This window comes from Onychomys torridus, chromosome 1 (assembly GCF_903995425.1).
Source record: "Onychomys torridus chromosome 1, mOncTor1.1, whole genome shotgun sequence".
Lineage (NCBI taxonomy): Eukaryota > Metazoa > Chordata > Mammalia > Rodentia > Cricetidae > Onychomys > Onychomys torridus.
The window spans coordinates 108,248,519-108,276,370 of record NC_050443.1 but is presented as its reverse complement, the minus strand read 5'-3'; the positions used below and the strand labels follow the sequence as shown (position 1 = coordinate 108,276,370).

Here is a 27,852-nt window from a genome sequence, read left to right as displayed (position 1 = left end):
TTGATGTTTCTGTGCCTGCTTTTTCATAGGCAGAGCACCCTGCTAATGGACCGGAGTGCGGTTATGGCTCCTTTCACCAGCAGTACTGGCTCGATGGGAAGATCATTGCTGTGGGTGTGATAGACATCCTCCCATACTGTGTGTCTTCAGTGTATCTGTACTATGATCCTGATTATTCATTTCTGTCTTTGGGTGTCTATTCAGCATTAAGGTAAGACTGCTTTGTACAGTTGTAATTAGTTTCATGGAGGTTCAGTTAATTACTCAATTTGTTTATATTTCATTATGTAATAGGAATCTATTTTTGATAGTATGTTATAATCTGCTGCTACAGTAGTCCTGAAAAACAAAAGCAAAACAGTTCCAAACCTCCTTCTTTTAGTTGTACTGCACACATATATAGATAAGCAGGAATAAGAACAGAATCAAATTTTCGAGAGAAGAGACTCCCACTGAAACCTTCTCACCATTAAAGACATTTGTGCTGTGTGACACGTATCTGCAGCTGTGGCCACAAATGGGAAATCATTTTCTAACAAGGGTCACAGATACCAGCAGTTAGTCAAGAACTTCCCACTACTGACAACCACATGCTTCGTGACACTGTTGCAGTTAATAGCAGAGCAAATATGAAAGTAGTCTCCTAAGACTGCCTGATGACACCATCTTAGTCTGTAGATACATACACATCTGTATTTTCATAAAACCATGTAAGTGCCTGATGATATGACTGTCAGAATGGGGCCCTTTCCTTAAACAACTCTGTGTTTCTTCAGTGCATGCACATTCCTTCCTTCATTCACATCACATTAGCTGTATCTTTAACTAACGCTCAGAGAATATGTATGCTAGTGATAACAATATAGATAATGTTACACTTATGGAGCATAAAGGATTCTGACAGGGGAGCTTAGAAAATATATACATGAAACAGTAGTCATCTCCAAACATGTGCTTTCTTTTTGAAAAAACATATTTATTATTATTTTGTGTGTATGGCGGGGGTGGAAGGAATGGACATCTCATGGCCTTTTTAGAGTCTTTTCTCTTCTGGCGCCTTTGTATGAGTCCTGGAGATGAAGATCTGGACATCAGGCTTACCCAGAAAGCATTTTACTTGCTATGCTATCTCACAGGAGTCCACAATGATTTTTTTATACTCTCAAATGTATAGAAACATTAAAAGCTAGAAAATTAACATCAAACATTGGCATCATTTCTAAAGCTGTTGCTTTTTTGAGAAATGTTTCTTTTATTCTTTCCCCCAACCCTCCCCACCACTGTGTGTGTGTGTGTGTGTGTGTGTGTGTGTGTGTGTGTGTGTGTGTGTATGCACACATGTTACATGCACACTTCTGTGGAGGCAAGAAGAGGGCCAGCAGGATTCCCTGGAGTTGGAGTTATAGGTGGCTGTTAACAGCTAGATGTGGGTGCTGGCAACTGCATTCCTGTCCTCTGAAAGAGCAAGAAGTGCTTTTAACTGCTGAGCTATCTCTCTAACCTCCTAAAACAGTTATTTTAAATATTAATATAAATTTCCCATTTGTGGCCACAGCTGCAGATACGTGTCACACAGCACAAATGTCTTTAATGGTGAGAAGGTTTCAGTGGGAGTCTCTTCTCTCGAAAATTTGATTCTGTTCTTATTCCTGCTTATCTATATATGTGTGCAGTACACCTAAAAGAAGGAGGTTTGGAACTGTTTTGCTTTTGTTTTTCAGGTAGCTTGGGTCTCTTTTTCCTCTGTGTTTTTCTCACTGTGTTCCCTAAAATTTGTTCTTATAGTCACATTCTTACACCATTATGAAGTGTACTGCCAGATTATCTTAATTTTTGTATATGTATAATTTTCCTGAATTATCAAAGTAGAAGCTTTGATGCTTTCTTTTTAAATTATCAATTTGAATTTTACAAATTGGGCTGATAATCATCTTTTGCCTATGTCTCAGTGCCTATCTTGACATTTTCTGCCTGACTTTTCTCTTAATTCATCAATAACAAATTTACAGCTATGCAGTGTTTGTAACTGATGTCTGATGATCCTTTTTCCGATGTGTTTAATTGTGCTTTATATAAAATAATTTAAAGGTTACAATATCTTAGATAAGGTAGTAAGAGGTGGTCAGATTCAGGCTGCATTTTGGAGATAGATCCCTGTAACTTGTTGGAGTATCAGACATGGGTGTGAAGAAATAGTTGAGGGTGGCTCATGGATCTGAGTCAGTAGTAGTGCAGTGATCCCAAATAAGCAGGTCCAAGAAAACAAGTGCCACCTTGGCTAGCCAGGCTGTGGTCAAGAGCTACTGAGTGTGGGTTGGTGTGGAGGCTCTTGCATTTGCTTGAATCTTTCCTCAGTTTGAATCTTGAAAGTAGATTAGTTCTAGGAATAGTAACATTTATTCTGTTATAGAAACATTTTAATTTTTGTATATTCTTTCAAAGATTTAAATTTGTACTGGAAAAATGAATAGAGTAGTCCTTTAAATATGGACTTTCTCGCCGGACGGTGGTGGCACACGCCTTTAATCCCAGCACTTGGGAGGCAGAGGCAGGCGGATCTCTGTGAGTTTGAGGCCAGCCTGGACTAAAGAGTGAGTTCCAGGAAAGGCACAAAGCTACACAGAGAAACCCTGTCTCGAAAAACCAAACCAAAACCAAAACCAAAACAAAAACCACCAACAAAATAAACCATGGACTTTCTCAACTGGCTAGGTGGTGTATGCCTGCAGTCTCAGCACTCAGGAAGCTGAGCTAGGAGGGTGAGAGTTTGAGGCCAGCCTGGGCTATGGAGCAAGTTCTGGGATAGGCTACACTACATAAAGCCTCTCTAACAGAACAAAACAAAACCTCTTGAATTTTATGAATTTATTGATGCTATTAAAAAGAAAAAATAAAAGAAAACTCTCAAAAGACAAAACCAACATTTTTCCTGCTTTAGAAATTTAAATTTATTAAAACTCATATACAGCCTGCCTATTCAGCTGGATAAGTAGGGGAAATTTTTTGTCAAGTTTTATCTTAATACAAATTAGAACCACTTCACACATAAGCATTTCAGTGAAGATTCAGCTTCTTTGTTTCAGCAGCCCTCATCCCTGCTAATAAATAGGAAAGCATGGAGGGAGAATGTGATATTGTCCCTCTCATTTTAGGGAAATTGTGTACATAAACTGTGTTCCTAGGTACACAGTGAGTTGTGAATCAGATACATTCTGAAGGGTTGTGTGAAAATGCATATATAATTTTTCCTGACATGTATCGTATTGGCTATTAAGTTTTAAAAAATTTGTTGTGCTGTTAAAACAGCCCAGATTCCTTGAATATTCTAGAGCATACTAAGTATTATAGATAGCTTTGTCTTCTTGTTATGTTGGCTATAGGTCAGCTCTTTTGCCCAATAAAGTATAAAATTTGAACTTAGATGTGTTTATTCAAAATAATTTAGAGGTTGTGTGTGTGTGTGTGTCTGTCTCTCTTTCTCTTTAGCAATAATTATCCTATATTTTAAAAATCATTTTTCTTGCTGGGCATGGTAGTGCATGCCTTTAATCCCAGCACTCAGAAGAGGGAGCTGAATCTCTGAGTTTGAAGCCAGCCTGCACTGTAGAGTATGATCCAGGACAGTCAGGGCTACACAGAGAAACTGTCTCGAAAACAAACACAAAAATCATTTTTCTTTTAAGAATTGGGTATTTTGATACTTTTCATTAGATTTTATTGAATTACATAGATTTTTGAAAATTGAAACCAGAATTAACTGTACAGTTACCCCCCCCCCCCTTTTTTTTTTTTGCAGAGAAATTGCTTTTACTAGACAACTGCATGAGAAAACATCGCAACTCAGCTATTATTATATGGGTTTCTACATTCATTCCTGTCCCAAGATGAGATACAAGGTAATGTCAGCTTCATGCCTGTGCCTGTTTTCATTACAGAAGATAAATTTTCAGTAAAATGTGCATCTTGGGGCAGAGGATTTGGAGTGTGTAGAGGTGGGACTGGGTTATTAAGGAGACTTTTTGCTTGTTCCTAAGTTCTTTCTGAAGTGAGAATCACAGCCTTCTTGTGCTGACAGGGATCTCATGCATTTGTGTGTGATTTAAGTACATTTTGCAATTTCCCTTTAAAAAATAGTTGTCGGAGTGTCTAGTGAAGGCAGTTGATATACCCTAAGTGCTGGTACGGAACTGCAGAGGAGCAGACTTCTGCCACTGTGACCGACTGCCACTTCTGTCTGCTTCACTGTGTGGTGTTCAGCTCTGAGATGTGTGGAGATGGGAGTGTTCTCACTCTTAAAATATGTAATGTAGGTGATGCTGGGGGAGTTTTAGCAAAACTGGGTCATAGAGTGGTTGATAGATGGCCTACGAGGATGTGGGGTTTTCTTCCAGAGTGGAGAAAGAAGGAAGGAGGGGCTCAAATGAAGAGTAGGTAGGATAGATATGCACAGAGTTCAGGGAGAGATGCTTGTAAGTAAGGGATCAGAGTGCCAAACCCATGAGGCCTTCATAGGAGAAAGGACAGCTAGACACATAAAAGACCTGTCCTGGATAAAAGTAGGATTTGTTTGTTTGTTTTTAACAATATGAAATAGTTTAGAAGCATGCAAAAATAAAAGCTGTTCACTGGGATCCCTGTGTGCCCACTACCCCACTGTTTTCATCTATCTTCTCTTACCTGGTTTTCCACTCCACTCTCATCTTCCTCTCCTTTTGAATTATTTTGAAACCTAATAAGGATATCCCTTTTTTGGAAGACAGGGTTTAATGTAGCCATAGCTGGCCTGGAATTTGGTATGTAAACCAGGCTGGCCTCAAACTCTGATCTGCCTTCCTCTGCCTCCCAAGTGCTGGGATTAAAGATGTGAGCTACCATGTCAGCTATATCTTTTTTTAACTGAAGAGTCCAGGACTGCTTTTTCCCTGCCCCCTCTTGTATTTTGGGTGCTGGTAATCAAATCCAAGACTTAGCACATGCTTAGTAAGTGTCCATTAGTTATACCTGGGCCTTGTATATGTAAATGTTTTGGTGGGTATTTCTAAAGCATAAAAACACTTTGAAAATGATTACAATCTTATCACCACACCTGAAGAGTATTGACAGTGTTTCTTTTTATTTTACTTTATTATTATTTACTTACTTATTTTATGTGCATTGGTGTTTTGCCTACATGTAGGTCTGTGTGAGGGTGTCAGATCCCTTGGAACTGGAGTTATAGATAGTCATTAGCTGCCATGTGGGTGCTGGGAATTGAACCCTTTTGCTCGAAATCTAAATGGTCTTATAATAAAAACCTGGAGCCAGATATTGGGGTAAATGCAGAAAGATCAGAGAGACAAAGGAACAAGCCACTAGGGAAACTTCTCACCATTACTGAATCCTCAGGCTGAATGGAAGGGGATATCCTATCTCCACAAATCTTCTGACTGAAAGCCTCTGAGTCCTCAGCCAAAAAAGCTCCAGCCAAAAAGGCTTTAGTTCCTGTCTCCTCCTGCTTTATATACCTTATATACCTCTGCCTTGCCATATCACTTCCTTCCTAGTGCGGGGATTAATGGTGTGTGTGCTTTCCAAATACTGGTAGCAAAAGCATGAGATCTCAAGTGCTGGGATTAAAGGTATGTGACTGCCAAGTACTGGGATTAAAGGTGTGTGCCACCACTACCTGGCTCTGTTTTTCTCCTAGAATAAATCTCATGTAGTCCAGGTTGGCTTTGAACTTAGAGATCCAGATGGATCTCTGCCTCCCAAGTGCTAAGATTAAAGTCTGTGCCACCACTGCCTGGCCTCTATGTTTAATCTAGTGCTGGCTCTATCCTCTGATCTTCAGGCAAATTTTACTATGGTACAACAAAATGTCATCACAAACTAAGTCCCTTGGAAGAGCAGCCAGTGCTCTTAACCTCTGAACCATCTCTCCAGCCCTGACAGTGTTTCTAAATATTTTCTGATATCTGGTATAGTCAGTGGTCCTATTTTCTTGTTTTATTCTGTTTCACCATCAATTTATTTGACTTAGGACCCAAACAAGGGTCATATATTACATTTAATTTATATACCTTAAATCTCTTTAATCTATAAGTTTGTTCTTTCACTTTTTTTCCTTCCTGTCCTTTGAAAGAGTAGTTCACTGGACCTAGTAATTGTGATCATGACTTTAAAGCTTTGAGGTTGAGTATTGAGTAGCTGGTGGTTCCATTGTCAGCAGTCATGGTCTCTAGAAATAATGACTAGCTATATTCACATGGGAATTTCTTCCTGGCATTTTTGGTATGTATTTGAAATCATGAATCCTGAGAGAAGTCTTTTGAAAAGTCAGGAAATTGGGGAAAAGTATATAATTCTTCCATAAAAGTTAAAACTGAAAAACAACATTAAAATGTTCTTGGTTTGTGAGCCAGGCATGGTGGTGTATGGCTTTAATCCCAGCACTTGGGATCTCTGTGAGTTCGAGGCCAGCCTGATCTACAGTGCATGTTCCAGCCAGGGATATATAAAGAAACTCTGTCTTGAAAAAACAAAACAAAACAATTCTTACTGGTTTGAGGAATCCTACGTCAAATAAAAGGAAGATCTGGAGACATGACTGAGGGAGCTGAGCGCTGAGAGGACACTGAAGGAACTGTGGTGGAGGAAGCTGGGGGTCTAACCAGAGAGTCTTGCTTATGGTTGCTGCTGTTCCAGTAGGGCATGGCTGCTTGTTGTTAACAGTCTCAATTTAGTGGCATAACTATACTGAGAGTTGAAAAATGTGAAGAGCTAGTTAGGTGTGATGATACACATCTGTAATTTTAGCACTTGGGAACTCAAGGCAAGAAAAATACTATCAGTTTGAGGCCAGCCTGGGCGAACAGTGAATATGTTCCAGGCCATCTAGGGCTTCCTAGCAAGATAATGCCTCAAAAGACAAAAAGAAAAATGAGGACAGGGCAAGAGTTCATCAGATAAAGACTCTTAACTCTCTCATGCTGTCTTAGAATTCAGTCCTCCTCCTGCAAGTTGTCCTCTGACCTCCATACATACACCATGGCAATGTGTGCACACACACACACACACACACACACACACACACGCACACACACACACACAGGAGATCAATGTATTTAAAAAAAGAAAGTAAAGTGTATATACCAAGTCTCTGAGTAATGTTCCAAGAAGTAATAAGTTTTGAAAGCAAATAACTTAATAAATTGGCAACTTGAGTTTATGATTCTGTGTAGTACTGCTGATCTACTAATAGTTATCATAATAGTACCAAAGGAGAATTGCTGGCAGTTTCCATTATTTCAATATTTGTAAATAGTATTAAACTAAGTATTTGTTGCTTACTAAATGCCTTTAAAGGTATCTGTCTGTAATGGTGAGTGTAAATGTAACTTGGAATTCTAGGAATTTTCCATCTCTATAGCCTCCAAATCAGTATCTTTAGAATTTGGACATATCATCAAAACTGTAAAATACAATAGATTACAAGAGGATGACTTGGAAATCAGAAAACCTTAGACTTTTTGTCCAGTTAATTTGTGTCCTCATTTTATCTTCTAGGGAGAGATGTTTTCGTCATGAAATTGTATCATTAGTGAGTTTGTAGATCTCTGTGAGATGATAGAATTTTTAATATTAATTTATTTTGTAAAGCCAGCATTTGCCTGGAGTCACTGTTTTTGAGCACTTGGGTTTTCAAGAACATACTGCTTTTAATTTTTATATTGTTCCTTAAGGGCTGGGGTGATTGCTCAGTGGGTAAAGCTCTTGCTGCATGAGCATGGGGACTTGACTTTGGTACCCAGCACCTATGTAAAGAGCTAGATGTGGTGGCTGGATGTCTGTAACCCGGTGCTGGAGTACAGGGACAGAGAGATGGGGTTTGCTGGCTAGCCAGTCTAGCCAGACCAGTGAGCTCCAGGTTCAAAGAGAGACTGCATCTCAAAAAATAAGGTAGAGATAGAGGAAAGCACTTAAATTCAACTCTGTCCCTTACACAGCCATGCACTAAGGAAATTTAGGGCTTGTATGTATTTACAAGGCAGTGCATAAAGCAGTACCAAGTGCCCTTAACTATGCTTGAAGATATGTTAATGTTTCATTTGGATTTTCTTGTACAGATTTGTTCAAATTAACAGCCCTTACTATATATATTTGTTATATAAAATATATTACATGTACAAAAGTAGGTCTGATATTGACAAAACAGCTTATTTTACCTGCATTGTATTATTGAGTAAGAAACTGTCATAAAGTCATGCTTAAATGATGATTCTTTCTTTTCCATGTAGAGATGACTGGAGGTTCTCAGGATCACTACCTTTTCCCTGCCCATCAGAGCTAGTGTCCACTTGCCTGTCCTAGATGGGACTGGCCTGATGACTGACTTTCACTGGCTAATGGATACCATAAAGATAATTGTTTAGGATTTCTGGGCTATAGTCTTAGAGGGCTGTCATTTTTCACTTCTATCTTTGAAGCCAGGTGTCATGCAGAAGATCCAACTGCTTGACTGTAAAGAGAGTCCTGAAGCTGTCTTGGATATTTTTGTACAATTGCATGATTAAATCCAAGAGACCTGCAGCAAAAGCACCAACTGAGCTCCAGTCTGCTCAGAGTCCTGAGTTAGGAATTACTGTTTTAGGCTGCTGAGTGTTGCAGTGGTTTGCTACTCAGCAGTAGATGACAGAAGCATGGTGTGGATATGGAAGTCATACTTCATCCTGTGTCGATTGTGCAGGCTCATGTCCTAGAATGAGCTGATCTGGGCAGTTATGGTGGCTCAAAGTGAGAGGTTTTGCGGAGCCACTGAATTTCTCTGTGGTTATACAGAAATGCTGTGAGCTTTATAAGAGTTCATCTTAGAAGGTTTTTATAGAATACTCTTATTGAGCCTACAAGTTGTCTTCCTGTGTCAACAGATTTTGCTTTTGTTTGAGTTGCTAATGATGACCACTCAAGATAAAATCACTGTGTGTTTATTTTCATAGTTATATAAACAACACATTATAGTAAGTTCTCATCTCTGCTATGGTTTCTCAGTTTACAACATTTAGATTACCTAAGGTGGTTTTGGTTAAAGATTTTGTTGTTGTTGTTTTTCGAGACAGAGTTTTTCTGTGTAGCTTTGTGCCTTTCCTGGAACTCACTTGGTAGCCCAGGCTGGCCTCGAACTCACAGAGATCCGCCTGGCTCTGCCTCCCACATGCTGGGATTAAAGGTGTGCACCACCACCGCCCGGCTAAAGATTTATTTTTAATGTGTGTAGGTGTTTTGCTTGCATGTATGTCTGTGCACCACTTGTGTGCCTAATGCATGAGGAGGCCAGAGAGCACATTGGATCTCCTGGAACTGGAGTTACAGACAGTTGTGAGTTGCCATGTGGGTGCTGGGAATCGAACCAAGGTCTTCTGAAAGAGCAGCCAGTGCTCTTAACCACTGACTCATCTCTGTAGCCCCTATATTTTATTTTTAATGGTGCCATTGGTATAAATGTGTTTCTGTGTTCATAGGTTATCTTTGTAACTTCTAGTGTTATGGAATAAGCCTTTACTAAAAAAACAAATCCTTTCAGCTTTGTTCAGATTTTTACTTTGTGCATAGTGAACCTTCATTTATCTACCTACCTACCTACCTATCTGTCTATCTAGCTAGCTAGCATCTGTTTCCCTCTATCTCTTTCTCTTTCTTTTTTCTTTCTTTCCTTTTCCATCTTTGGTGTTATTCTCTTAAATTTCTATATTAATTCACATCTCAATTTTTAATCCTTATCTAGAAAGGATTTTTTTACTTAAAAAATTTTTAGTTATTTTGCTAAAACTTAAAAAAGCATTTCCAATGCTTTCCAAATGTTCACTATTTACATATAAAGCTTACTTTATATTCTCCTTTTTACCTGCTTCAATACATTTAAAAACTAACTACTTGATTACTTTTGAAAGTAGAAATTGGAGTTTACTGAAGTGTTGTTAGGTGTAATTTAAAATACTTTGCTTCCATGTTGTTGCTCAGTGCCACTGAAAGGCTGTTGTGTGTTCTGAAAGGGGTGTTTTGATGAAGTCCTTTAAGCAGACCTGTATGCAGGCCAGAGTAAACAGTGATTTCAAGCAGTTTGCTCTGGTGTCATGACATGGCCAGACATCAGTGGAAACATCGGAAAGGGTTCTGAAATAGCAGAACAGAAACAAAGAGCTAATTCATCTTTGAGCATTCCTTATACTGAGTGCCTCAGCTGGACTGTGGGCAGACAGAACCTCTGGAATTCTGTAGGACTTTGCCCACAAGAAGGCTTTTGGCATTACTGGTACAAAAGTACCTATAAAAATGTTAATTGGCATCAGCAGAGCTGTGTTAGCAAAATCGTGTGCTACTGAAACCCCTGAGCTTCAAAGTTTCTTGACCAAACAGACCAGCAAATGTTATTTTACTGCAGTCTAGCAGCCCAGGGTCTTGCATGTGGGTACATGTGGTAGTGACTTTCCTATTGCTGGGCTGAAAGGAATACAAATGATCTCATCAGTTACCCACAGAACAGAACAAAATACTGGATTCTTTTGATTCAGCATCTGTTTTTTTGATGTCAACTGTCCAAAGGATTAGACATAGTCAGTAAAATAAACCACTACAGAATAATTTTAGTAAGGGATTTTGATGCCTCCTAGAGGCAGTGGGAAGTAAAAGAATCTGCTCTCATCACCAAATAATGTTTCTAAAATTGTCTCAAGCAAAGACATGTGGCAAAAGTAGTTCCTTGAGGGTCATCTGTCCTAAGCTTCTCATTACACATGAAAAAATTAAAGCCAAGGTGGTTGACTTTCCCAGTGTTTGCATTAAGTCACATTTAATTGTAGTGACATAAAGGAGCATCTAAACTAAAGAATTGGATTCAGGGGCTGGAGAGATAACTGGTTAAAACCATTTGTTGCTCTTGTGAAGGACTTGAACATGGTTCCCCAGCATTCACATAACAACCACCTGTAACTCAGCTCAAAGGAATGAGTGCCCTTTCTGGCCTCCTCAGACCAGACACATGCATACATTCAAAAATAAAGATAGATCATTGTCAAAAGGAATTGGAGTTCATTTTGAAATATCCTAGCTGGGTAATCCTAGTACTCGGGAGGCAGAGGCAGATGGACCTCTGTGAGTTCAATTCCATCCTTGTCTATTCCATCAGAAGACAGTACCAGGACTGATTCCAAAGCTACATAGAGAAAACCCATCTCAAAAAACAAAAAACAAAATTCCTAAAATGCTTAAATTTATTTAGTTTTAAATTCTCACATTTGTTTGTGTGAGTGCACATGCATGTTAGAGCACATGAGAGATCAGAGAACTTCTAGAAGTTTGTTCTCTCTTTCCTTCATGGGGATTTTAAGGCTGGAATCCAGGTTGTCAGGCCTTGTAACGTGTCTTTACCTACTGAGCCATCTTGTTGGCCCTTGATTGCTTATTAAAGTTAAATATTAATGGGGAAAAATTAGTCCTTTTAACCACAGGTCATATTAATTATCTTTATCATCTCTTTGCAGTGAAATTGAATGTTTAAGGGTAGTGCATAATTCTTAACCTTTGAAAAAAATCAGTAATATGGAACCTTGGAAAAATACCAGTACCTGAACTTTATCCTGACCTAGTAAAGAAGAGTGCTTGCTTCCCTCTGTGTGATCCATTTCCTGGCAACCAGTCCCTTTTTCCTTTGCCTAAAACTTCTCACTCTCCCTTGCATTCGAAATGGCTTTCTCTCCTGTGCAGGGTGGTGCTTTCTTTCTAAACTCAACTCATGCCACCAGAAAACCATCCCCTGTTTCCCAATTCCTAGCAATCCTGTTCTTGTTAAAGCTAGAAGTACATCTCTGCTTCTCAGAATTATTTGCAAGTTTAAGTTTGTTACCTTGAGCTCCCTTGAGCCCTGTCTTACAGATACCTGCTTTGTCCATGTTTATGGAGGACCTGCTCTGTGCAAAAGATCATGACAGATGTCAGGGCAAAGGAAGATGATCAGACAAGTCCTGCTGTTCCTCCCCAGGCATCTTATCAGTTGTTGTCACCCGTGTTCAGCAAATTTATTGGCAGATTGAAAGTAGTCAGAAGATTTTGGGGGGGGGGGCATGCATTGTGTAGGAAAGGCAGATTAGTGTCTGAAAATAAAACTGAGAAGTAAAAGGAAGTCATGAGTACTGCATACAAAGCAGGTGGTTCTAATGGAAACAGGAAAATTTAGGAGTCTCAACTCGAGTATCCCTTGTATTTTCTGTGACTGATTTTTACTTATAATTTATAAGTTTCTTATTTTTGGCCTTTTTTTTTTTTCCTTTGAGACAGGATCTCACTGTGTAGCCCTGGCTGCCCTGTAACTTGCTATTTAGACAAATAGACTAGTTTTCAATTAAAAAAAAAAAAAACAATCTGCCTGCCTCTGCTTCTTCAGTGCTGGGGATTAAAAGTGTGCCCTGCCTATAGTTAATTTAGCCTGTTTCTATACTTTATGTAAATGGAAGAATACTTTGAATGGCTTTTATCCAAACATTGTGTCTGTGAGATTTCTCCATCTGGTTGTGTGTAATGGTAGGTTGTCTTCAATAGATGACTGTAGTATTATATTTAATGAATATATTGTGTTTCATATTTCCATTCTGTGGTGGATATACTGCTTCTCTTTTTTGACTAATGCAAGTGCAGCTGTTAACATTGACTTACATGTCTTTGGTGACCGTCTCTATGTATTCTAGTGAGTATAGACCAAGATTGCCAGGTCACAAGATATGTATATCCTTGTTCCTTTCATACTGCCTATTTTTTTTGAAGAGGCTATACAAATTTATAATCCTATTCCCAACATCCTTTCAATATATGTATAATGTGGTTTCATTTTGCATTTTGCTGTATATGGTCAGTGTTGAACACCTTGTTATTTGATTGTTGGCTTTTTGTCATATGCCCAGGTTTTATGCCCACTTATCAGTAGGGTGACTTTTCTTAGTTATTTGTAGGCATTCTTTCCTTTTTTAAATTCTTCTTTCATACAATACATCCCGACCTCAGTCTCCCCTCCCTCCAATGTTCTTCCATTTCCTCTCAGAAAAAAAGCAGGCTTCTTGGTGATACCAGTCAAACTGATATCTTATTACACAAGGTGTAATAAGACCAGGCATAAACCCTTATATCAAGACTGGATGAGGCAACCTCGTAGGAGTGAAAGGGCCGTAAAAGCAGGCAGAAGAGTCAGAGACACTCCTCTCTCTCACTGTTGGGAGTCACACAAACACCCCAAACTAAACAACCACAGCATGTATGCAGAGGACCTAGAGCAGACCCATGCAGGCTCCATGATTGCCTCTTCAGTTTCTGTGAGACCCTGTGAGCCCTGCTTAGTTGGTTCTGTGGATCATGTTCTCTTGGTGTGCTCGACCCCTCTGACTTCTACAGTCCTTTTTCCCCGTCTTTTGTGGGGTTTCCCTGAGTGCCACCTAAAGTTTGGCTATGGGTTTCTGCATCTGCTCCTATCAACTTCTGGAGGAAGCCTCCCTGATGATGATTGGGCTAGGCACCAATCTATGTGTCTAGGAGAGTATGATTAGGAATCATTTCATTGATTTTTTTTTTTGGTGGGGGGAGGACATTTGTGTTTGGTTTTACCCTAGGTCTCTGAGCCAACCAACTTCTGGTTCTTGGCCATTCAGGCAGTGTCTGGTATGGGCTCCCTCCTGTGGCTTGGGCCTCTGTAGCAGGAATCTTAAAGAGTCTTATTAATAAAATCAAACCTGAGGCCAGTTATTGGGGTGAATGCTGCAAGATCAGAAAAGCAGAACAAGCCACAGCTTCCTCACCTTGCCAGTTCCTCAGCTGATCCTGTTTCCTCAGACTGGAAGCCCCTGAGTCCTCATCCCAATGGATCTCAGCTGAACTGCTTCTCGAAAGCCTGAAAGCTTAACCAGGCTAGTTCCTGGTTTTCATGCCTTATATACTTTCTGCTTTCTGCCCTCACTTCCTGGGATTAAAGGCTCACTTCTTGGGATTAAAGGCATGTGTCACCATGCCTGGCTGTTTCTAATGTGGCCTTGAACTCACAGAGATCCAGATGATTTCTGCCTCTGGAATGCTAGGATTAAAGGTGTGAGTGCCACCATTTTCTAGCCTCTGTATCTAGTGCCTGTTCTGTTCTCTGACCCCCACCATCGCCCCAGCATATCTTGCAAGCAGGACAGGTGTGAGTTGAAGGTTTTGTGGCTGTGTTAGTGTCCCAGTCCCACTACTAGGAGCCTTGCCAGGTTATCAAAGATGGCCAGTTGAGGCTCTGTATCCTCTATTACTAGGAGTCCTAGCTAGGATCACACTCCTAGGTTCCAGGAAGTTTCCACTGTACTAGGTTTCCACACAACTCCCTAATGCCCCCCTATTCCTTCCAGTTGTCTCTCCCTCCATCCCTCCATCATTCCCTCCTTCCCTTCTCTCCTGTTCCCATGCCCACCTGAAAAATTTATTCTATTTCCCCTTCCTAGGGACATGAGGTTCCTGTGTTCCTCCTAGAGCCCTCTTTGGGTCTGTGGATTGTAGTGTAATCATCGTTTACTTAACAGCTAATATCCACTTATAAATGAGTACACATCATGGTTGCCTTTCTGAGTCTGGGTTGCCTCACTCAGGATGATTTTTTTCTAGTTCCTTACATTTGCCTGCAAATTTCATGATGCTATTTTTTTTTCTAACAGCTGAGTAAGTAATACTTCATTGTGTATCCACATTTTCTTTATCCATTCTTTGGTTGAGAGACATCTGGGTTGTTCCCAGTTTCTGGTGTAGGTATTCCTTATACATCATTGATAAGAATCATTTGTTGGATAAATGCTGTATGGATAACAACATTTACTCGTTGCTTGCTCTTTCTTTCTCTTTATTGTATCTTTTAAGGAGAAGAATTTCTTAATCCTAATGTTCACCAGTTTTGCCCCATTATGAAGTTGCTACTTTTGTGTCTGTGTTAGGATATCTTTGCCTTCCCTTTTGCCATGGAAATGCCTTATGTAGTACAAGCCTGTTTTTTATGGTTCTTGCTTCTGAATCATGTTTTTGAAAGACCATCTGTGACCTACATATTAAAATAATGGTGGTATCTAAATTTATTGATTTAGAGTATCCATTATATTGTTAGGTGACAAAGTACAACAGCATCATTGTATGATGCCATGTATAATAAACATGGCATGTCTATTTACATTTTCCGTTTTAAAAATCAAAAACAAAATCCAAAACAAAACAAAAATTAAAAAAAAAAAAAAACACAAGTGATTTATTTCTGAAACTTCTGGAGCCTGGGAAGTCTGAGATCCAGGCACTGGTAGTTTCTGTGTCTGGTGAGAACTGTTCTCTCTGCTTTCAAGACGGCACCTTGAACTCGGTCTCATGTAGAGGGGACAGAAGGACACAGGGAACCAATGCTGTGCCTAAGGGAAGAACAAAAGGGACCTAAGCTAGTTTCCTTCCTTTCAAAAACCACCTGTCTATTCATCAGGATGGAGTCCTTCTGACTTACTCATTTCTTAAAGCTCACCTCCTAATGCCACTACCTTGAGGAATGAATTTCAACATGAATTTTGGAGAGAGGCATTTGGACCTCAACAGCATCTAATTGTGTATGACTCACTGTAAGTAAAACCCTTGAAATATTAACTAGAATATAGCATAAAGAACTTCTGGGGAGTATAATAGTAAACTTTGTATAATTATATAATATAACCTTACAGTGTAAGCATTTTAGCAAAATAACATTACCATGCTCTAACATTATTAGTTAGAGAAGGGGAGTGAAGTGAACTGAAGAGAGACCTATTCTGCATCCCTCTTTCTACTTGGAATAGTGCCTTTCTTCTGGGAGTGCCTCTAGTGTCTACAGATGTTATTGATGACCACAGCTGAGGTGGTTAGAGAAGAATGTGTATTACTTGCTTCTAATGAGTTAGAAGTCAGTGGTGCTGTGAAACTTTCTGCAGTGCACAGGATAGCCCAAATAACAGGGAATTACCTGACCCAAAATGTCAGAAGTACCAAGGTTCAAGGACCTTGTTTAAAATTTTACTGGCTCACCATTCAAATCCATAGGCTGGCCTCTAATTTGTGATCCTGTTTTAGCCTTCCAAGTTTTAGCACTAAAAGTTTGTACTCGTCACATCTACATTAACACTTTCAAATCCCTTATTAGCAACCTTTGAGCAGCAATAATCATCTTGGCTGTGCTGCAGAAAATGAGAATGCTAGCGCTGAGAAGCAAGGTGCCCACCACTAGGACCTTCACCAATTTCTACCAGTCTCCCCACTCCTGTCGTTTGTAGGTGGCCTGAGTCATGACATTTAAAAATGACTTATGTGGTATGTGGGATCATTTTGCTAAGAAATCTGTATTTCACCTGGTTCTCTTAAATCCCAGTCCCTTTGCTTGGTCTTTGGGGGTTCCTTTTCTCCTGAGTCTTCCCTGTTTGCTTTGAGGCGGGTCATTGTCATGCAGGTGTCTGCCAGCAGTGCATTACAGTTACTTTACAGTTAATCTGTGACCCATTCAATTTACTGTAATCATTCAGTTTTTTAAACTCTCTCCATTTTGTTCACCCTTTCATTCAGATGTTTGCTATATTTACTTGTCTTTTCTGAGGAAAATTGCCGAAGAAAATGCTGCCTTTGACTCTATATCAGCATACTTAGTACTGTGTGATCCTGCCATCTTATCTGTGGTTGTTGGCCTGGAGATGGGGTGCCTGACCCAGAAACTCAGCTAGCTGTTCTAGGGTAGATTAGTATCATGTAAGGCTTAGCAGTAAAACTTTGGCTCCTGAAGAGGAGATGAGCAAACCTCTCAGATCCTTTTCTTTAAGGGTAAAGCTAGGATTGGACTGTGGAGAGGAGTTATAGTTACAGTGCGGACATTCATAATGAGAAACAGCAAGCAACAAACAGATTAGGTTTTCTAACCATGGAGCGGCAAAGTTGGACTTTGTAGAAAATGTTTGTTCTAAGACACATTATCTAGAGTAGAGACCTTGACTTTCTTTTATCTGGTTTTCAAAGAGGTCAGTGACTCAAAAGCTATCAAGATGAGAGAACTGGAGAGGGCAGGGGAAACAAAAGCTGAGAGTTAGTAGCAGATGAGAACACAGGTTGGTGCTTCCTGCTGCTGAGGGCACATAAATAACTGCTTGCCAATTCTTGACTATGAGCTTGAATCCATGAAGCTTTCGTCTAGCCTAGTTTCCTCTTGCTAGATAGCCTAGAACTCTCTAGGGACCTAACTCTGTGTAGCTAGTATTTCTGCCTTTGTCTCTATTAAGTACCTGTGGACCGTTTCCATATTGATATGAGCTTCTTGTGGGGATCATGAGTGAATTTATGTCCTCTAAGCAAAAGGCCACTATAACAACTTTGTCTCCCAGCAGTATGTGTGCATTAAGGGAACAGCAGCTAAGGCAGGTTTCCAGCATGCTACTCATGTGTGACCAGTACCACTTAATTTACCCAAAGTTAAGATGAATAGTGGGGAGGAAAGAGCTTGGTGAAACAGTGAAAATTATACTCCCCACCCCAGGGATTATGTCACAAAATTGGTAACGTACAAGCTCTTCTGCTATGTCCCAGAGAACAAAAGCTGACCCAGGAAAGACATCTTTGGAGTTAAGGGGCATGCAAATGAGCTGCTCTTTAATTTGGATCTTCATTTTCCCAGAAATGAAGTCTTTGGCTCTCCAGACTTGACTGTTAGACAGGTATTTTCTCAGAGTGACTGATGAGAGCAGGTGACTTCAAAGAAAACACTTGCTTTTATTATAATGGAGTACAAAATGTCCATAGCTGTGACTATAGAATGTACCTTGTGAATAAACTTTAAATAAGGGTGTGTACTACAACATGCTTCCAGAGTGTTCTCATAATCACTCACCCAGTTTGTTTCCCCGAATGCATTTGATAAATCAGAGAAATCATTGTTAGGACCTGACCGTTAACTAAAGTCCATTTAGATCTCACCACATTCTACATTAATAGCTCCTCTCCATCCTAGATCCACTCCACTAGCTTTTTTTAGTTGTCTGTCCAGTCTTCTTTTGTCTGTGATAGTTTCTTAGTCTTTCTTGCTTTGTTTTTGACATTGAAAATTGAGCAGTACTGGCAGATATTCAGGAGAAGGTCTCCTAATCTTGAGTTGTGGGTCTTCTGGTTAAACTGAGTTGGTGGGCTTTTATGAAATAATGTCACAGAGATATAGTTCCCTTCTTGTGGCACATGGCAGAACTACCTGAACTAATGAAATTAAAGGTCTACCGAGTCAGTATTGGCAAGCAGTACATAAGCCTTGAGTCTGCATCTGGATACATCTGAGATTTGCAAGTGACCACGTATACCTGTGTCCACATGTTTACACAGTTGAGCCCTCGTTGCTAATTTGTCTTAAATTTCTGGTTGCACCTCCCCCAGGCCACCTCTTGAATCCATGTTGTGCTTGAGTTAGAAGCTACTGTTGCTGTCTGCCTTCATTACACTGCTCTGAACAGTTTGTATAGATGGGTGAGTGGGATTTGTACTTGCGGCCCTCTGTCTGGACTCCTTGTCACAATCAAACCCTGATTCTGAAAAGGGCTGAAAAATCACTGTCTTACTTTAATTTTGGAAAGATGGAAATGATACCTGCTTTGTACATCTTTAAATTCACATTGATGATACTTTTTTTTCTTTATGTCTTAAAGAGACATATTTTACATTTATAAAAGTTTGTAGAAGTATAGACCCTCATGAGTAGCACAGAATAAACAGACTTACAGAGTTCCCATTGTCTTGTGGAAGTTGAAGTTTCTCCTTCTGGAATCATATTCATTTATAACAGTGGCCAACAAGCATTTTCTATAAAAAATCAAGTTGTATTTGAGGTTTTTGTGGATTGCCATTCTATCAAAAGCATCCATGACTATATGTTAATAGGAGAGCACGGCTGTGCCCCAGTAATACTTTTATGAACTTTGAAATGATGTTATAATTTTCATGTCATAGAACATTTTTCTTTTAATTTATTTGCAACAATTAAAACATATAAAAGCTATTCCTAGGTTGTGGGCCCTACATAAGTAACCAAATATGGACCAGGGTACACAGTTTGCTAACCCTTTTTTTACAGTATGCTAGCAACCTACTTTATTCTACTCCTTTGCTAATCAAGGCCTTGCATGTCTAAATCAAGATCATTATGTTCTATATTGTATGGTTCATTTTAGCATTAATTTGAAAATATAAAATCAAATTATATAGACAGTTTGCTATGTGAAATTCAGTAATAAAATTGTACAGTGTTTCTAGAACAAACATTATTAGCTTGAGATACAAATTAGAAAGTGAGATTATATTTATACATTGAATTTGTCCTATATGAAATAGTAAACCTTGAACTATCCCTTGGTGTTTCATAATTTAAATATTGGTTATTCAGCATTTCTATTTTTCTTAAGATTTATTTTTATTTATGGATATGTGTCTGTGACTGTGTGAATGTAGGTGCCTACAGAGACTGATAGAGGATTTCAGATCCCTTGGAGCTGGAGTTACAGGCAGTTGTGATTCACCATGTGTAGCTAGAAGTGTCTCTGGTTCTGCTTGGGCCCTGCAGTCCCGTGGCCTGCTTATAAAATAATCACACAGAGGCTTAATATTATTTATAATTGCTTGGCCATTAGCTCAGGCTAACTACTGACTAGCTCTTACACTTAAACTCGGCCCATTTCTGTTCATCTATATGTCGCCACGTGTGCTGTGGCTTTACCTGTGTGTCATTACATGCAGCTCCCTGGACAGTGAACTGGTGTCTCCTGACTCAGCCTTCCTATTCCCAGAATTCTCTCTCCTTATCCCGCCTATACTTCGTGCCTGGCTACTGGCCAATCAGCATTTAATTTATCAACCATTCAGAGCAACACATATTCACAGCATACCGAACATCCCACAGCAACCATGTGGGTGTTGGGAACCAAATTTTGGATCCTCTGGAAGAGCAGCAAGTGCTCTTAACCACTGAGCCCCTCTCTATCCCCTAGCCTGCCTGTCTCCCTTCTTTCCTCCCCTCCCCCTTCCCTCCCTCCTTCCTTCCTCTTTAACATTTTTTTATTCTTTGGGAATTTCATATCATGCACCCCAATTCCACTCATTTCCCAGTTCCCCCCATATCTGCCCTTCACTCTTGTAGTGTCCTCCCCCAAAAGAAAACTTAAAAAAAAAAAAATCAAAATCAAGCCAAACAAATGAACAACAACAACAATAGAACAAAACAAAACAATTTCCCTCCTCTGTCTTTCCCACTTCTCCAACACCTCTTCATTCATCTTAGTGGCATTGGTAGCTTTGGTGTGCTACACAGTATTCCCTTTTGTTTAATCAGCTTTACTTACACATACATTGCTGGTTCATTGCTGGTACACCATTATCACTGAACCCTCATTGAAGCTCCTCTTGGTCACACCCCGAGTCATAGAGATCCTTGCACACTCCAGCAGGTCATAGATGTGGTAGATGTTAGGATGGGCCAACCCAAGGCCCTGGAGGTGGGCCTGGATGGTAGCTGAGCTGATAGTCCTGGCCACTGGGCTGCCCCTCTCAGGCAAGGGGCAGAGCCAGCTCTCCTATGCCCATGCCATCAAGGCCAGTCTCCCATGCCCATGATGAGGGGTGGGGCTATCTCTCCCAAGTTCAAGAAGTCGGGGAGCTCTCGCTGCAGTGTCCAGTGAGAGGCAGGGCCAGCTTTCTGAGGGCAAGGGTGGGACTGGCACAGCATGGCCCTCTGATTTCATCCTACATGATTCCTCTGGTCCCCTAGGCCACAGACATCAACACAGACCCAGACACAGGTGTCGGCCCAGTCCTTGGGCATCTGCATGGCCTTCAGTGGTAACAGGACCAACACATATCAACACTGACCCTTGTTGCTGTAGGGCCACAGACCCAGACATGGCCAGCAGCAGCAGCTCAAGACAACACCATGGCCCCGTGTGGTAGCACAGGCATTCAGACCTGTATGGCCCCAGCTGCAGCATGGCTCTCAGACTTCAACAAGGCTGTAGGTTGTGACCCAGACCCCAGGCTTCCATGTGGCCTTTGGTGGCAACCTGGGCCATGAAGGTTAACATAGATCCCAGCTGCAGCAGGACTATGGACCCAGACATGGCCTTTGGCAGCAGCCCAAGCCTGGGGATGATGGCCCCAGGTGGCAGCCCAGGCCACTCAGATCAGTATGGCACAGCTGTAGCATGGCTCTTGGACACCACATGAATTCAGGTGGTGGGCCAAACCCTGGACATCCCTACAGTCTTTGATGGTAACAGGAGCAAGGGCAACAACTCAGACCCTGGCTATAGTATTTCTCCACCACACATTTGTTCATCATAATGACACCCACCTGCCTGAGCTGAAAGACATCAGGTGAGCCCGAGTATGTCTTCTTACCAGTCCAGGCCTTGACCCAGGCTGGCCTGTGGGGTGGCTAGCACCCGCCTGAGCCTAAGGGCATCTTATGGGTTCTGCCTTTCTTTTTAATAACCCTTCAGACACTTAATTTAAGATTATTAAAATTTTTAAGGATTCCAAAGTATATTTTGTTAGTATAAAATAGTTGTTAGGAGTCTTTTAAAATACAGGTACCTTGCAAAAGCAAATATTTAATTCAACTGAAGATTACTGAGGTGTGGTGAGTAAAGACCCTGGTGTTGATGAATATAAGCATTTCTTCAGCATACTTTTGGAGAAGAGAAAAAGTCAAAAAGTGAGTTCTGGAAAAGACAGAGATAGGGAGGGAGGGAAAGAGGGAAAGCAAGGGAAAACAAACATTCCTAGGACAAGGTATAGGTCCCAAGGACATGGCTTACTTCCTGTAACTAGGTCTTACTTCTGAAAGCATATACCATCTCTTAGTAATGCCATCAAATTTTTAATCCACCAGTGGGTTGATCCATTGGTTAAGAGAGTCCTCAAAGTCCCATCACTCTCAATAATTGCAGTCTACTAGCTTGGGACCAAATTTGGAACACATGAGCCTTTGTAGGGTACACTTCATATCCAAACCATGGCAGAAATTTAGTACTCTGAGAACACAGATAGAGTAGAAAGAAATTGTGTGTGTTTGAATTTGTCCACTGCCAATTATGAAACTTTCAGAGCTACAGGAAAGATGAAAGAACAGTATAGTACATTGAACATAAGGCATGTGTGTTTTATGAAAGTGAGTTTGAGAGATTGTGTTTTACTCCAAGTACTTGAGCATGGATCAAATAAGCAGACTTTTCTGTTAACCACAGCACTGTTACCACTTTGAAGAAATGTAATATGCTTGGAGTAATGCAGACAGGGCTGATATCCCATAGTCAGACTTCCTGATCATCATGGTGTCTTTTATTTTTCTTCAATCCTGGATCCAGTCAAAATTTGCAGATTTCTTTTCATTTTATGCCTGCTCTCAAGTGCTGGGGATTAAACCCAGAGCTGTGTATATTCTAAGCAACTGCTCTACCACTGAACTACACTCCCAAATTCCTTGCCCATGTTTTATAGATTTTTTAGAATGGCGCTTTATATGGAATTGTAACTTTGCTTTTATGTTTCACAGCATTGACATTTTTGAAGTCTGTGTCCTGTGCTTGAATTAGTCTCACTTATCCTTGTTAATCATACTCTGTAGTAGTAGATTGCTGTGGGATGTCTTCCTTTACGCTGTGAATAATGTGTTGCTCTGATTGGTTGTTAAAAAGAGCTGCATTGGCCTATGGCAGAGCAGGATGGAGCCAGGCAGGAAAATCCAAGGGAGATAGTGAAGGGAGAAAGGAGAGGCAAGGGAGATGTCATCCCGCTGTCCAGGGAGCAGCATGTAATGGCACACAGTGAAAGCCGCAGAACATGTGGCAACATATAGATTAATAGAAATGAGCTGAGTTTAGTTATAAGAGCTAGCTAGCAAGAAGCTTGAGCCATAGGCTATGGCCATTCAGTTCGTGATTAATATAAGCCTCTGTATGTTTATTTGGGTCTGAGCTGTTGTGGGACCTTGGGGCTGGGCAAGACCAGAGAAACCTTCTAGCTTCAGCAGATAACAGCATTTTCATTTAATTATAGACAAAATTTTCTATTAAAAATGCTTCAGCTTTTTGTGTGTGTGTTGTATATGTTTGTGTTCATGTGCAGCTGTGTGTGTGTGTGTGTGTGTGTGTGTGTGTGTGTATGTGTGTGTGTGAAGCTGGGAATTGGACCAGGGCCTGATGTGTTCTCGAAAGTATTTAACACTGAACTATATTTCTAGTCCAATAATCTTACTGAGTTTAACCACCTTTGACAATAATTTACTCAAGTGATGCTTTATCAGACCCAGGACCTCACGTCAGGAGTCCTTTCCTGTCCGTTTATTCCAGGGTCAGTGGTGTTGAATTAGATCACTTGGTTAAAGTGGTACCTCCCATATTTTCCACTGGAATGTTGCCTTTTCCCCAAGGCAGTTATACATGTGTGGGCTCATACTTTGAGACCAAATATCTTATTCTTTACTGTTGGGGTGTACCATGGTGCACCCTGTAGCATGGGTTGGTTGAAGAAAGAAGGCATTCCCAAGATGAATTTTTAGGCCTATGTGGCAGCAGAAAGATGCAGACTCTTCTGATTGATTTGAACCCCCAAACAGCTGTACCAAGCTATATTTGTTAAAAGTTACACAAAGTATTTCCTCATACCAAGGTCTCTAGTCTTAATTTACTGTCTTACTGAAGGAGAGTATCATGTGCCTCCATGATTCTAGTCCTTTATTATGTATCATGTGTAATACACAATAATACAGGAGCCTTAGGTGTGCCTGATGTCTTGTGACCAAAGTCAGGAATGGCTAAAAAGCCCCTTCAGTTAAACAATCACTGTTTTCCATAAGGATTCAAGGTCAGTGTACTTCTAAAAAAATAGCTGTTCGTTCTAATATCTATCCCATACAGTGATTTTGCTAAATTCCTACAGCACTTTACAACCTTTTACCCAGGGGTAAAATCCTTTTCAATTTCTGAACACTAGTCTATAATCTCCATAGTTTGTGAACATTTAACATGTATGTCTGCATTCTTAATCAAATGCCATTGAAGTTCTAATGTACGTTCTCACAGAATTTAAGCATTTTAATTTAACTATTTTACCATAGGTATAACAGAGTAAAGATGTATTTCCCAAAGACAGAGAGCTCAAACCTTAATTTCATGCCTTATTGTATGTATAACCATTTTGAGCCTGTATCTGTAAATGAAGACACTAACTACCCTTCTATAGAGGGTCATCAGGAGAATTAATGTGATAGCATGTGGATAGCAGGCTGTATAGTGATGCATTCATAGCAGCTAGTGCTAGTGGATACTAGCTTTTTATTCTTACTAATATAAAGGTATTTAATTGTATATGCTCACCAAAATTTTGTAACTGTTATAGAAAGAAAAATTAAACACCTCTTTATTTAGTGCCTTCATATTCCATACTTGTGCTCCATTGACTCATTCTAGATTTTAGATTTTTGTTTTTTTGTCTTCTCTTAAGGCTAGATCTTTAGTAGAAGTGCCTTGGAAAACTTACACTTGATTCTGTCTTGTGTGCTTCCTTGTAGCTGTGGTATAAGTGCTTCCTGCTGTTTCTGCAGAAAGAAGCCACTCCAGTGATCACAGATCACTCTGTTCTCTAAGATGAAGTAGCTGGGTGCAAACGTAGCTTATTTGGTGATAGGTCTTCAGATCCATAGCTCACAAACACACAGTCAGATCTGAGGATTGTTAAGATGCTTTTAATAAATAGCCTCTGAAGATAAAAAGAAGTTAGCAAGCATGGAAGCTATCATAAACTACTAGGGCTATGTTGGAAACACTCACAAGACAGCTTAAATTGGCTCCCACTGGCCAGAATGTGTACAGATTGAGTGTCAAAAAGGGGTAACTGCAGTGGATTCCAACACTTTGAGCATCTTTAGATCTGTGAGTTCATGATGATACAAAAGCATTGCTGGAGTGTGCTTGGTACCAATTTGAGTTACTTAGATACTGCATCACCAAAACCAGTAGATTAGGAGCTGATAGGTCTTTGACCTGTGTATCAGCAGCTTCCAAACACATTTTAACATCCCAAACTTCTAAATTCAGAACTGTAATCTTTCTGAAAAATAGCATGGTTTCAGGCTCTGTGTAAATAGTAACTTGTCAGGATTACACTTTCTCACATCTGGAAGTTGTAGATTTCAGATTCAGTTGTATCTATGCTTGCCCCACAATTTTCTGATGTGATAAATGATAATTATGCTGTTTTGATTCCTGCAAATTCTTATTGGATGGAAAGGTGATGACTGGTTCTTTAATTTTTAGGAAAATGTATTTTGGTGTGTGAAGTCCAAGGTAGATATCATAGACAGGGTAGTCATTGAAATTTTACCTTTATATGCATATATTTAAGAACTAAGCCCTAAATGATACTTAGAAACCACATATACAAATATTTAAAATAGAATTTAAAGACTTTTTTCTGTTTAATGTGTGTATGGTTTTGTAATGGGTTAGTATAATAAATGTAATTCTAACGTTTATGGAGACAGAGAAACTCTGCTCTTAAGAGTTTCAAACACTGAATTCTACCTGTGCTGTCAGGGTTGCTAATTGAGTTTAGATGTATGGGTCCTAAGCTGTATAATTATATACAGTGTTTACTGAAATTTACTAAAATCTAAGACTCCTGAAGTTTGTATCACAGTTTATGCTTTCACATTTAACTAAAATTCAGTGAAAACTATTGATTTCCTGATCTTACAAATAAAAGTGACTATGTAATTAATAGTTAATTGATCATTAGAAAGGAAGGGCATCATCTATGAGGTATCTTTTGGATGTGCTAAATCCAGACACTCTATGAAAGTTGTTGCCATCCCAAGCTCACAGAATGCTAATGTCATCCAAAGGGCTAGGATGTCAGTTCTGCCAGGACCCCTTGTGCTGCACAGTTGAGGGAAAGAAGGTTTTCCTAAAACTGGAATTACTGAAGTCATTTGGGACGAATTTTCCATCAGGCGGGGGGAAAAAGAATGGTTAGCAAAGATCACCCCCCTGGGATGAATACAAGTTAAGATAGCCTGCTTCTCATTTTCCTCAGTTAGGCAGTCAACAGGCCTTTAAGGTCTGGGGCACTGGGAAACACAACAGTTACACTCAGAGATAGTTTACTGACTTTATTAAAGCTATATATTTATTTGTTGGGAACTCAAAAGTTTTGCTTGACTTGAGACTTAAAGATTTTTAAAAGAATGTGGAAAAGTAAAACCAAGCAAGAATCTGTTCCTACAGAACCATTTCGGAAGTGTCATTAGCTGGCCAGTCTTCATGAGCACAAGCTGAGGGCCATGCTGACTTGGTGTAGGTGTTTTATTTCTTTTGATGTTTTCTGGAGAATCTGAGCAGAAAAAGAATATTCTGACTACATTTCCAATCTTGGTTTCACTAATAATTAGCCTTTTCTGGCTCACTTAAATTTTCCCACCTCTTCTTCTTTTTCAAAATATTAAAATGAAATATAAAATGAAATAGAATACTAACTAGGAAGATGTGAGGCCCATCTATTTTTAAGATTCTCTTTAAGAAATATAATTGAACACAATTCATCTTAATAAGAATTTCAGTATTAATTGAAAACTTGATCCATAAAAACCTTCTTAGGCACAAGAAATGCAAAAACTCATATATATTTAGGAAATAGTACATTGGGGTTTGCGGGGAAAAAAGGATGAAGTTGTAGGCAAAACAGTGTATAGACAGAACCTCAACAGACTGTTGAGTTGTACAGTGTTCTTTGTAGAAACTTAGATGATATTTCCAGAACAGTGGCCCCTACCCTCTGTGTCTGATTTAGGCTTCCCTCTTGTTCTGCTTTGGTTTTTCTGGGTAGCATTTGTCATACTTTAATTACAAAGTATAAGTTTATGTTTCTATGTGGTGATTACCATAAATTTTGTCTTCCCCTTGATCACAAGGCCATTGAGATCCCAAAGTGGCAGAGTTCACCATGACATGCCCAAGACATTAGGGTGAAGTCTAGTAACTGGTCGGCATTTACCATGGATCCATTAAGTGACAAGGCAGAACATTGTTCAGCCTGGGGTTTGGGCTGTTGGTATTTGTAGAGTACTGTCTGCAGAAGCAAACAGCTGCCATCTTGAGGAGTTCAGTTGTGCCTGTTCCGAAAAGATAACCCACCTGGGCTTGTTGAGTGTTTATGTCCCTTCATTGAGGGGCACGCGGGGGGGGGGGGGGGGGAGGTCGTGAGAACCTAATCTGAGTGTCCTGCCAACTGTTGTGCACAACTCTGCCCTCCTTGCATGTGGTGTCAAGGAGAGAGTGCTGGGTTTTATGTTAAATTTGACACAAGCTAGAATCATATGAAAGGAGTGAACCTCAATTGAGGAAGTGTTTTCATAAGATCTGGCTGTAGGGTGTTTTCTTTGTTTTTTGTTTGTTTGTTTTAAAATAAATTTATTAATTTACACCTTGCCACAGTTTCCCCTCCCTCCTCTCCTCTAAGTCACTCCCCCTACACACACACACACACACACACACACACACACACACACACACACACACACAGCTCCTCTGTTCCCATCCCCAATCCACTCCTCCTCCATTCCTGTTTAGGAAAGGGCAGGTTTCCCATAAATATCAATAAAACATGGCATAACAAATTGCAGGAAGACAAAGCATCTGTATCTCCCCATGTGTTAAGACTGGGCAAGTCAGCCAAGTATGAGGAGTAGGGTTCCAAAAGCCAGTAAAAGAGTTGGGAGATAGCCCCTGTTCCTGCTGTTGGGAGTCC

The 27,852-nt window shown here is 40.0% G+C and overlaps 1 protein-coding gene across 6 annotated transcripts in view; it reads left to right on the top strand.

Moving 5' to 3' along the window:
- Positions 1 to 27,852, top strand: part of Ate1 (arginyltransferase 1) — a 125,813-nt gene that overhangs the window by 59,485 nt on the left and 38,476 nt on the right. For 5 of the 6 annotated variants that reach the window (XM_036195107.1, XM_036195097.1, XM_036195078.1 and 2 more), the window contains 2 exons: positions 30 to 211; positions 3,797 to 3,896. In XM_036195107.1, coding sequence (XP_036051000.1) covers positions 30 to 211; positions 3,797 to 3,896 — 282 coding nt within the window. The remainder of the gene's footprint in view (positions 1 to 29; positions 212 to 3,796; positions 3,897 to 27,852) is intronic. The other variant, XM_036195116.1, reaches the window with a different exon arrangement.